At 52.5% G+C, this 12,345-nt stretch overlaps 1 protein-coding gene across 2 annotated transcripts; it reads right to left on the minus strand.

The window, feature by feature from the left end:
• Positions 1–1,550: 1,550 nt before the first annotated feature.
• On the minus strand, positions 1,551–5,487 carry ACP5 (acid phosphatase 5, tartrate resistant). Of its 2 annotated transcripts, none has more exons than XM_070374825.1 (6): positions 5,259–5,487; positions 4,122–4,209; positions 3,611–3,889; positions 3,275–3,402; positions 2,811–3,156; positions 1,551–2,173 (listed from the first exon to the last, which is right to left on the minus strand). In XM_070374825.1, exons 3-6 carry the CDS (start codon positions 3,887–3,889, stop codon positions 1,895–1,897), a joined length of 1,032 nt encoding a protein of 343 aa, XP_070230926.1. In that variant the 5' UTR covers positions 4,122–4,209; positions 5,259–5,487; the 3' UTR covers positions 1,551–1,894. The 2 variants fall into 2 exon arrangements, with proteins under 2 accessions (XP_070230926.1, XP_005890823.1); XM_005890761.3 differs by lacking the exon at positions 5,259–5,487 and adding an exon at positions 5,064–5,193.
• Between the last annotated feature and the right edge of the window lie 6,858 nt (positions 5,488–12,345).

Consider the following 12,345-nt stretch of genomic DNA (forward strand, 5'->3'; position numbering starts at 1 on the left):
GAGCAAGGTTCAAGGACTTCCCTGGTGGTCCAGTGGTGAAGTCTGCATAGCCCCACTGCAGAGGCACGGGTTTGATCCCCTGGTAGATCAGCTGGTAAAGAATCCACCTGCAATGCAGATGACCTCTGCATTGTTCGATTCCTGGGTCGGGAACTTCCCCTGGAGAAGGGATAGGCTACCCACTCCAGCATTCATGGGCTTCCCTGATGGCTCAGACGGTAAAGAATCCACCTGCAATGCGGGAGAACTGGTTCAATCCCTGGGTTGGGAAGATCCCCTGGAGGAGGGCATAGCAACCCACTCCAGTATTCTTGCCTGGAGAATCCCCATGGACAGAGGACACAGCTAAGCATAGCTCTTTGTCAAGAAAGACCCCGCATGCCTTGGGGAACAGCCAAAAAAATCAAACAGACAAAAACTAAAAAAGCAAGGTGCAGATAAATGGGAAAGGGGAGAAAAAAACATTCAGGTTTGCCTTTATATGCACACAGAAATCCCCAAAGGAAGCCCAAGACATTTATAAAAATACTATTTCTTTTCTGGAAAGGTGGAGGAACAAACATGAGGTGGGTGAGATAGTTTTCCTTTCTACAAAGTTTAAATTTTAGAACTGTATGAATAGCACTGATCCCATATTGAAATGAGCAAAAAGGAATGTTCTGATACGAACATTTGACTTGTGGCTAGATAGAATGCATGCAGAGCTGCATGTATGTGGAGATGCTCTTGGTGACAAAGGGAAGTTTTTTTTTTATTATGCAAGGAAAGCACACTGGAGGAGGAAGCTTGCTTCATTGTACCATTCTATTTGGTCTTTTTTAAAAAATTACTTTATTTGGCTGCATAGGGTCTTATTGAGGCACTCAGGATCTTGCTGGGTAGTTGTGCATGCAGACTTAGTTGCTCCACCGCATGGCGGGGTGGTCTGTTTCCCCAGCAGAGATCGAACCCATGTCCCCTGCACTGGAAAGCAGATTCTTCTTTTTTTAACTTTTTATTTTGAATCGGGGTATAGCCGGTTAACAATGTTGTGATAGTTTTAGATGAACAATGAAGGAACTCGGCCATACATATACATGTATCCATTTTCCCTTAAACTCCTCTCCCTTGCAGGCTGACATATAATATTGATCCGAGTTCCACAGTAGGTCTTTGTGGTTATCCACTTTAAATATAGTAGTGGGCACATGTCCATCCCAAACTCCCTAACTATCCCTTCACTCACGGCAACCATAAGTTCTTTTTCTAAGTCTGTGAATCTCTGTTTTGTAAGTTCATGTGTTTTTTTTTTTTTTTTTACACAATAAGGGATGTCATATAGTATTTCTCCTCATCTGAGTTAGGAAGGCAGATTCTTAACCACTGGACCACCAGGAATTTAAGTTCCTGTTTGGCCTTAAAATCATACTCATGGATGAGGCCAGTTGGTTACAGATGAGACTGAGAGATGAAGGTGCACAGCAGGGATGGTGGGGGAGCCCCAACCTTTCCAACCCCAAGTATTGCATCTCGCCAGGGAGGTAAGGAAAGAGATGCTCACAACACACATGTTCAGTCTTTGCAAGTTTTTCTTTTATTGTCTATTCAGCAGTGACAGAAGGATGCCTGATCCAGGGGAGAGCTCTGCCTCCCTCCCTCCTTGCCCCTCAATGCCCGGAACTCAGGCTGGGCGAGCCCGGTCACGGGCCTAGCACTCTGGCCCGTACATGTGTCCATGTTTCTTTCAGGCACGGCATCTATGTCACAAGTTCCTCATCTGCCCTTCTCTTTCCTGCTCTGGCATCACACCACGGGCTCCTGAGAAAGCCTGCCCATGGGCAGGGGGAGTAGGGAGGGGGTGTGTGTGTGTCCCAGTGGGACCCACCCACCCACCGGAAGGGAGGCGCCTTCTCACTCAGGCCCCAGCGTGGAGCCCGCGGCGGTGCTGATGCTCGGACCTGGCTCGCCTCGGCAACCTGGTCTTGAAGAGGGACTTGCCCGAGGCTTCAATGTAAGTGACGCTCATCTCCTTGGGGCTGATCTCTACGTAGGCGAAGCCACCCAGTGAGTTCTCGGCCCCGTAGTGGAAGCGCAGGTAGCCGTTGGGGACCTTGCGCATGTGTTTCTTCGAGGGGTCCATGAAGTTCCCAGCCCCGCTCAACACGAAGCCCAAGCCATTCTCATCCTGAAGGTACTGTGGACAGAGGACACAGGGTCAGTGGAGCCCTCAGCCCCTCAGTTAGGTGGATTGTGGACTTGGTGCCCACCTGTCTTGGGTGCAGGGTCAGGTCTGTCCTTCACTGCAGAGTCACCTTGAACTAGGAACATAATCCTGGCCCCCTACCCCTTGCCACTCCCGCCAAGCCTCCAGTTTCTTCACCTCTGGGAGCATATTGATCTGGGTAAGCAACTGGCAACAGGGACCCCTGGGAGGGCTTTTAGGGCACTTCAGGCTGTTTTCTGGTTAGCAAGCATAGAGTTTGAGGGATAGTGATAATTGAGAGGCCCCCAAACAGGAGGGGAACTCCCAGGTGGCTCAGTCGTAAAGAAGCTGCCTGCCAACGCAGGAGACACAGGAGATGGGGTTTGATCCCTGGGTTGGGAAGATCCCCTGGAGGAAGGCATGGCAACCCACTCCAGCATTCTTGCCCGGAGAATCCCATGGACAGACGAGCATCGAGGGCTACAGTCCATGGAGTTGCAAAGAGTCGGATACAACTGAGCACATACACACAAACAGGAGGAGCCCCAATGCCACCCCATGTGGCACGCTGGCCAGGCTGGGGACATCCTCCCCTACCAGGATCCCAGGCCACCCTGGGGACCCTCACCTGCAGGTTGTGGTCGTGGCCACACAGGTAGGCGGTGACCTTGTGCGCGGTCAGCAGTGGCAGCAGCTGCTTGACCAGGCAGTGGGTGGGCCCATGCTCGGCGATAGACCACACAGGGTAGTGGCCGGCCACCAGCACGTAGTCCTCCTTGGCTGCTGCCAGCTGCTTCTTGAGCCAGGCCAGCTGCGTGCGGGCCATCGCCAAGTTGCGGGGCCTCTCGGGCTGCTGGCTGGCAAAGTCGTCAGAGTTGCCGCACAGGGTCACAGTGTCCAGCATGAAGATGGCCACGGACACGTTGGACCGGGGGATCTTGAAGCGCAGGCGGTAGTAAGGGCTGGGGAACTTCCTGCGGATGGTACGGTGGAGACGCCTGGGGCTCAGCTCTGGCCAGTCGGCCTCTTTGCCCCACTGAGGGAGGTGGCTGGTGCGGGGTGGGAAGGAGAGGCAGGAGTGGGCAGGCTCACCAGCGCTTGGAGACCCTGGAGTAGGCGATCTGGGCTGAGACGTTCCCCAGATGGTCATGGTTGCCAGCCAGCACGTACCAGGGCACGGAGCGGAGCGGCGAGGCAGAGAACACATCCTCGAAGGTCTCCTGCAGCAGACAGAGAGAAGGGCAGCACCCACCCCAGGTTCAAGCAGCCTCTGGCTGCTCCCACCAACTCGGGGGCCAGGAACAAGGGAGAAGCTGTGCATGCTCAGTGTGTACAACCATCAGTGTTGCTCTGCCCTCTCTAGTAAAAGGTCTAGAGGCTTCTCCAAGCATTGCCTCCCCCCACCCCCACCACTCCAGTGGCACACACCTGAAACCTCTTGTCGTTGACATCCTGCACACCACTGAAGTAGAAATTGTCTCCCAGGGACAGAACGAAGTCTGCGCCCAGGATCTGCACTGTCCTGGCAATCTCTTTGGCATTGGCCATTTCCCGGGCTGTGTAGAATGGGGCGTTGGGGACCCCTCCCCAGTCACCCACAGCGACGAAGCGCAACATGGGGGCGGGGGTGGTGGCGGCAGCAGCGGCAGCAGCCCGGGGGAGCACCAGCGAGGCTTGCAGGATGAGCAGCACCGTCCACATGTCCATCTGGAAGGGGAGAGACAGGCATCTGGGGCTTGGGCAGCAGGCCACCCTGAGACCCCCCCCCCCACTCGCCCTGTTCTGGGAGGGGAAGAGACGGGCTCCCCCGTAGGGCTGGCTTGATGCCTGAGTTCCCAGGGCTTCAGGGCAAGAGCTGGCTGGGAGGGTCAGTGGGCGGGCAAGCAGGATCCAGCTGGCAGGGTGAGGAGGGCTGGGTTTGCAGGGGCCCAGCACTCACCCTGGAGGAGGCACAAGCCAGTTGCCTAGGGGCTCAGAGAGGCAGGTGAGCTCCAGGGCAGAGCGGCTGGGCACCGAGCCTTTATTTCCTGGGGGGCGGAAATGGATCATTAGAGAGGATGAGGCAGTTTCTCCAGGAAACCTCCCCTCGGTTCCAGGAGCCCTCCCCTTGGGTCATGTGAGCCTGGGAGTTAGTTCCTCAGCGCTGGCCACGGGATCGAGGTGGGGTCTGGCACTCCAGGGCAGCCTGGGCTGCACGCACAGCCCCCGCGTTTGCCCAGGGGAGCGCGTCTGTGTCATGGGCCCTCGAGCGTGCACCGAGCTCTATCGGTGCACCCCTCCCAGCAGTTACCCACCCTGTGTCTGCGTCCTCAGTGGACGTGTTTGTCTGCCCATGTCTGGGTGTGTCTGCACTGATATCTGCGTGTAGCCAAGCGTGCCTACCTCGGTCACATGCCTGCTGTGTGCTTGTCCTATGTCCCCATGGCAGTGGACACTGAGCCGCCAGCAGGGCCCTGTGTGGCGTGTCAGGGAGGCGTGCCTGAGTCCTCAAGTGGAACTGAGTGTGGGGGACGAGGACCGGTGTGTCCCTGCCTTGCGCCCCCGTCCAGCTGTGTGTGTGTGTTGTGTGTCTCGGCTGAGTTGTGGGTCCGGTGTGTGAGGTGTGTGTGACACATCCGGTGTGAGCCCCAATCCCAGGGTCACCCCCCTCCCCTAAACAGCAGGGGCCTCCGTTTCCAGGAAGTCCTGGCCGCATCTTCCCTTCCACCTCACGCCCCGCTTCCTGCAGGAGGAACCCAGGCAGGAGGGAGCTGGTGACCAGCCGTGTGACCACAGGCTTTTGACCCTCACGCCCTCGGCGGCTGCTCCTGAGGCCTGTCTGACCTGCCCCTCCCCTCCCTGCCTCCCTTCTCCCTGGCCCCATGGACCCATAGGCACTCACGATGGCTCGCTACAGGCCCTTGCGACGGTGGATGGGGGCTCCCATCCCCAGGCTTGAGGACACAGGCTGACTGCTTGCCCCCCCCCGCAACTCCCGACCCCATAGCCCAGATAAACAGGAAGTGGGTCACGAGGTTAGGCGGAGACCACTCCCCCGGGTGGAGGCCTCCGGTCTACACCCGCTGGGCGGTCTCACCTGCATTCGGCGGGGCCCGGGGTCAAGGCCAGGCGCGGCTGAGCGAGCCGAGCTGCGGGAATGCTGGGCGCTCGCCGTCGGGGCTGCCCGGGCTTAAAGGACGCGGCGGCCGGGGGCGGCCCAGGTGATCCCCGGCGGCCGGAAGCGCTGGAGCCTGGACCTCCTGGACCTGCCGGCCGCACCCGGGGATCCTGCTGGGTCACCCCGCGTCACCACGCCTCCGGGGCGCAGGTAGCGCTTCTGTAACTGGGGGTGACGCACTGCACCCCGGAGGACAGCCCAAACCTGGCCGAGCTGCACTGCAGCTCGGGAGAGTGACTCGGGGTCCCGGTTTCCTTCCCTGCCCCCCACCCCACGCAGGCAGAATCTCCACCCTTGGGACCTACACACTTGGGGTGCCCAGGGCCCTCCTATCGCAGCGCTGGGTGGGGCGTCAGTCCTGGACTGCGGCCACCCTTGAGGGAGGAAGTCTGTCGTCTTCAACCTCAGTTTCCTGGTCTTTAAATTGTGCGTGAGGGCAGAGAGTTCAACCTTCCTTAGAGGTGCAAATAATTTATGTTGAAACACTCTCCAGGAGCTAGGACACGACCCTTCCTGCCTCCTTTTGAAGCTGGTGGTGGTTGTTCTGTCACTAAGTCCCACTCTTTGCAACCTTAGGGACTACAGCCTGCAGGCTCCTCTGTCCAGGGAATTTTTCAGGCAAGAAGACTGAAGTGGGTAGTCATTCCCTTCTCCAGAGGATCTTCTTGATGGAGAGATGGAACCCAAGGCTCTTTCCTCACCTGCATTGGCAAGTGGATTCTTAACCAACAGCACCACCTGGGAAACCCACTGTACAGAAAACCTGCCTAGAACTCTGCAGGTTTAAAAACGGCCCAGTCATGAAAAAGCAAGCTTTGAGGGACTGTGGGCTTCCCCGGTGCTGGCTCAGACCATAACGAATCTGCCTGCAGTGCAGAAAACCTGGGTTGGATCCTGGGTCAGGAAGATCCCCTGGAGAAGAGAATGGCTACCCACTCCAGTACTTTTGCCTGGAGAATTCCTTGGACGGAGGAGCCTGGCAGATTACAGTCCATGGGGTCTCTAAGAGTTGGGCACGACTGAGTGACTAACACGAACCACAGACTGGAGGAGCCCCAAGAAACGGGAGGACAAACTGAACATGGGGATCTTGGACCAGAAAAGGGGCACTCATGGAAAATCTGGTGACATTCAGAGTTTTGTGAATAGTAACACAACTCACAATCCTGGAGTGGTTACAGGTGTGACATGTACTGGACGCTAGTCATTGAGGCAACAGTGAGACGTATGTTGCAACTCTTTGCACTGTTTTTTAAATTTTTTTGGTGCAATTTTCCTGTAAATCTAAAGTTAGGCCAACATAAAAAAGTTGACTTTGAAAATAGGCATGATCCAAGAAACTTAAACATTGATTCAACGTGCATTGAACACCTGCTGTATGCCCAGGAGGTGTACCCACCCCCCCCTCATAGACACAGCAGGGAACAAGACAGATCAGGAAAAACCTGCTCTGCTGGGCCCCAAGTGCTGGTGAAATTTATATTCTAGCTGTTAATTACTTTCCATTCTTTGGGGATGGGGTGGGACATTCTCTTTCCATTTTATACTTTCTGTGGTGTGTGCTGTGCTCAGTCACTCAGGCATGTTCAACTCTTTGGGACACCGGGGACTGTAGCCTGCCAGGCTCCTCTGTCCATGGGATTTCCTGGGCAAGAATACTGGAATGGGTTGCCATTTCTTATTCCAGGGGATCTTCCCAACCCAGGGATCGAACCCATGTCTCCTGCATCTCCTGCACTAGCAGCTGGATTCCTTACCACTGCGCCACCTGGGAAACCCATACTTTCTGTACTGTTTGGATTTTTGCTTGAAAAGTGCTTAGTTATTTTGCCAGTAGAATAAATGCAGACTTCCTCCTAACATATCTGCAGTCTGAGTGTAAACAGAAAACAAAGACCTCACTCCAGATTCAGGGAAGTGGTTGTTTTTCTGGGGAGACAGGGAAGGGAATGGAATTGGGGCTCAGGGATAAGGAGGGGTGTCCAGAAAAGGGGCTTCACATTTATCTCTACTGTTTCCTTTCACGAAAAAGGAAAACAAAATGATCGGAAGCAATTAGAATCCATTGTTAAATTTGCTTCTTCATGTAGCAGGTCTGGGTTGTTGGAAGGATTATCTTCTATTCTTTCTGTATTTTTTGAGATCACACAAAACTATAATATTTGTTATCCTATCGTATTACATGGTCTTTGGAGAAACGTCGGAAAATACTGAAAAGCACAAGGGAGATGATTACACCAGTCTGCCTAGAGAGTCACTATTCAGTAGTTTTTTTTTATTATTAATTTTGTCTGCCTACATTTTTCTTCTGAAGAATGGGATGCAATTGATAGCATTTTTTTGAGAGGCTTTGCTGTGTGACATGTGGGGATCTTAGTTCCTGGACCAGGGATCGAACCTGTGCCCCCTGCAGTGGAAGCTCGGAGCCCTTCCTGGACCACCAGGGAAGTTCTATTGATACCATTTTTTGACCTTGTCAAATGTTAACATTTTCTGTATCTTTTAATTTTTTTGTTTTTTTAAAGGTTTTAAAATAACCTTTTCTTAAAGGTTTCTTAAAAGTTAACATGTACCTAAACATTTTTTTGTACCTTTTAAATAAAAAAAGCACAAAAGCACACGCATGTGAAAATAAGTCAGGCTTTGTGTGGAGTGTGTAATGAAACTTGCGACTCCTCAGTTAGGTCTTTATGGTCACCTCTGGGGTTCTAAGCAAACTCCTCTCTGTTCACTCCAGGGAACCCAGACCTGGTTCTGATTGTCTGTGGAGGTGGATCAGGCTTTGGCCCTGAGCCTCCTTCCCCCTCCACTCCTGCCTTGCTTCCCAACAGCAACGTCAATCCCATGGCTGAGTTCCTCCCTGCCCTCCCCTGCCTGCTCTGCCGCAGCTCTGACCACTCTTCTGGCTTTCTCACCCTCCCTTCCTGGAACAGGAGCCCTCGCTCTGACCTCAGGGCCTTGGCGCTTGCTGTTCCATTTCCGTAGAAGATCCTTCCTTCTCCAGCTACCCCTGTGGCTGCCTCTCTACTGTATTGAAGTTCCTTTAACTCTTCTGAAAAGCACCCCTCCAACCCCCATCCCGAATCCCTCTTCTCCTGCTGTAGTTTTATCCATAGCCCTTATCACTGCCTGTTGAACCACACTCTGCTTATCTTGTTTTCAGTCTGTCTCCCCAGACGAATGAGGTCTGGGGCGATAAGAACTGTCTCAGTCTGTCGTGTTTGCTTCTATTTCTCTGGCATCTAGAATCTGGGGCCCACATGGCAACTGCTCAGGAATTGTCAGTGGAAAAGGGGAAGAAGGGGACGCCCTTGCACAGCATATTTTTACCTCCAGTCTGAATGTGCAGTCTGCCCAAACCTTCCTGGTTTCACCTACCAGTAACCACCCCACTAACTACCAGGGCTTCCCTGGTGGCTCAGATGGTAAAGAATCTCCCTGCAATGCGGAAGACCTGGGTTTGATCCCTGGATTGGGAAGATCCCCTGGAGGAGGGCATGGCAACCCCCTCCAGTACTCTTGCCTGGAGAATCTCCATGGACAGAGGAACCTGGAGGGCTGCAGTTCATGGGGTGGCAAAGCGTTGGACACGACTGAGCGACACAGCACAGCACAACCACCCCTTTACAGCTTGCTTCATCTAAACATTTATTTTTTGGCCAAGGTGCACAGTATGTGGGATCTTAGTTCCCGATCAAGGATCAAACTCGCACTCCCAGCGTTGGAAGCACATGGAGTCTTAACCAACTGGACCACGAGGGAATTCCCAAATGTTGTTGCCGTTTTTCATAATGCAGGACTCCTGGAAATACGTCACTGTTTGCATCTCCTTCCTGTCTGGGCCACAGGGCACAAGTCACACCAAAGACAGTGTATTGGAGAAGACTCCTGAGAGTCCTGTGGATTTGATCCAGAGTCCTGGATCAAACCAGTCCATCCTAAAGGAAATCAACCCTGAATATTCATTGGAAGGACTGATGCTGAACTTGAAACTCCAATCCTTTGGCCACCTGATGTGAAGAGCTGACTCACTGGAAAGACCCTGATGCTGGGAAAGATAGAAGGCAGGAGAAGGGGATGACAGAGGATGAGATGGTTGGATGGTGTCACTGACTCAATGGATATGAATCTGAGCAAATTCTGGGAGACAGTGAAGGCCAGGGAAGCCTGGCGTGCTGCAGTCAGTGGAGATGCAAAGAGTTGGACATGACTTAGTGACAAACAGCAAAACAAATTTCTACCTCAGGGCCTTTGCACCTGCTGTGCCTTCCTCTGGCGCACTCTCTGCCCACCTCCTTGTCCTTGAGTGCCTGACTTCAATGCCATACCACTTCCTCAAGCCTCCCGGACATCTGGACTCAACATACACCCCCATCACCTACTCCCAAGTCTCTAATCTGTCAAGTATCCTCCCACCCTCAGTCCAGGAATTCCCTCGAAAGCAGATCTGGGTGGACAAGAAATCTACGCCTGTTGGGGGAGAAGGGAGAATGGGGTTAACATTACTTCTGACAAGAACGAGTCAGTGGAGGGAGGAGTGCACCAGACTGATATGTGTGGTGAGGAGAGCCTGAGGTGGGAGGTTTCAGGAGGTGGGGATCAGGGGCTAAAAGGGTCCCAGGGACAAGGGCATGGAGCCATGGAGTGTGGACTTGATTTGGAAGGCAATAGGTTTGGAGGATAGGGTCCAAAAGTGTTTTTATAAGATCAATCTAGGAAAAAGCAAGTCACAGACAGATCTGTATCATCTGTTTCTCTGTATCTGTTTTTATCTATCTGTATCCATTTAACTACTGCTATCTATCTATTTCTGGAGAAGGAAATGGCAACCCACTCCAGTATTTTCGCCTGGGAAATCCCATGGACAGAGGAACCTGGCGGGCTACAGTCCATGGGATGTCAAGAGTTTTATCTGTGAATGTGTGCATTCTCAGTCACTCCGTTGTGTTTGACTCTCTTGCAATCCCATGGACTGTAGCCTGCCAGGTTCCTCTGTCTGTGGGATTCTCAGACAGGAATACTGGATTGGGTTGCCATTTCCTTCTCCTGGGGATCTTCCCAGAACAGAGATGTCTCCTGCATGGCAGGCAGATTCTTCACCACTGAGCCACCAGGGAAGCCCATCTATCTACCTACCTATCTATTATTTATCACGCTATATCTTTAATAAGGGCTTCCCTGGTGGCTCAGTGGGTAAAGAGTCTGCCTGCAGTGCAGGAAAGCTGTGTTCGATCCCTTGCTTGGGAAGATCACCTGGAGAAGGAAATGCCAACCCACTCCAGTATTCTTGCCTGGAGAATTCCATGTACAGAGGAGCCTGGTGGCTTCAGTCCATGGGGTCACAAAGAGTTGGACATGACTGAGTGACTAACACTTTCACACCTTTATATATACTTTTTTCTTTATTTATTTCATTGTGCCAGGTCTTAGTTGCAGCATGTAGGATCTAGTTCCCTGACCAGGGCTCGAACCCAGGCCCCCTGTATTGGGAGTGTGGACTCTTAGCCACTGGACCACCAGGGAAGTCCCTGTCACACTGTATCTTGATAGAAAACTGCAAGCGCTTGGTTGCTGCTCACCAAGAAGAAATAATTCTGGTGCCCACAGGAACCAGTTTAAGAACGGAATCTTCTGGAGATGGGTGCCTTGGGGAATTATTAACTTCTACCTTATTAATTTCTTTATTGAATTAATCTTTAAAAATGATAAGCTAATAAAGATTTTGTTTATTCAGGAAAGCAGCATTTACCTAAATAACCATTCTGATAAAACACAGACAATTGTTGATGGAAGGTGAGTCTACAGTGAGGGGGACCCTCACCCCCAACCTCAGGCAGCTGGTATGTTCGAGTCAGCTCTCCAGGATAGCTGTTTGGAGGTGGCTGAGCCGTCTGCCTGAGTTCAGACTCCAGCTGCCCTGTTGTTAGTCAGCAGTGTGATGGTGGGCTGGGGCTTTACCTCTCTGTGCCTGGCTTTTTCATCTTTCACACAGGCGATGTTCAACACTGAGTGTCGTGTGCATCGCAAGTCCTGCCACATGGAACGTGCAGAAGAGGAACTTGTCCATAGCCAGCTCTTGCGATAAGCCGGCTGCCACTGTTTGTTATTATCCTCGTCACTATTGTGTGTATTATTGACTACAGCAGTGGCTTCCAGGTGGCCCTATCGGTAAAGAACCTGCTTGCCAAAGCAGGAGACATGAGACCCAGGTTTGATCCCTGGGTCGGGAAAATCCCCTGGTGGAGGGCATGGCAACCCACTCCAGTATTCTTGCCTGGAGAATCCCATGGACAGAGAAGCCTGGCGGGCTCTAGTCCATAGAGTTGCAAAGTCGGACACAACTGAAGCGACTAAGCACAAAGGGCAGTGGCAATTTGTATAAACCTACCATGTTTAAGGGACTTCCCTGGTGGCTCAGACGGTAAAGCATCTGTCTACAATGTGGGAGACCCAGGTTCAATCCCTGGGTTGGGAAGATCCCCTGGAGAAGGAAATGGCAATCCACTCCAGGACTGTTGCCTGGAAAATCCCATGGACAGAGAAGCCTGGTAGGCTACAGCCCATGGGGTCCCAAAGAGTTGGACACGACTGAGCAACTTGACTTTCTTTCACTTTCACTCACCATGTTTAAGAGGCAGGAATGAGAGGTTAGGGGACCAACTCATGCCCATTTGCCTGAGGCTTTTCTGATTTAACACATGAAGTCCTACATCCCAGGAACTCCCTCAGTCTTGGGTAAGCCAGAAGTACAGTTGGTCACCCTAAGGGAGATCTTGGATTCCAGTGGTGAGATGGGGGAATCTCTGACAACCCCTAACTTTTGGGAACTCAATGCCAAGGAAGAAACTTAGGGAGAGGAACCATTATGGGGGAACTGGACAAACCCAAGTGTGGATACATTGAGTGTGAGTGTCTTTTTGCTTGTCTGGGTGGGAGAAGACAGGTTTTCCTGTGAGGAACACAGGACAGAGGTCCCAGCATTGTATTCTGAAATATTTCAAACACA

This window comes from Bos mutus, chromosome 7, assembly GCF_027580195.1.
Source record: "Bos mutus isolate GX-2022 chromosome 7, NWIPB_WYAK_1.1, whole genome shotgun sequence".
Lineage (NCBI taxonomy): Eukaryota > Metazoa > Chordata > Mammalia > Artiodactyla > Bovidae > Bos > Bos mutus.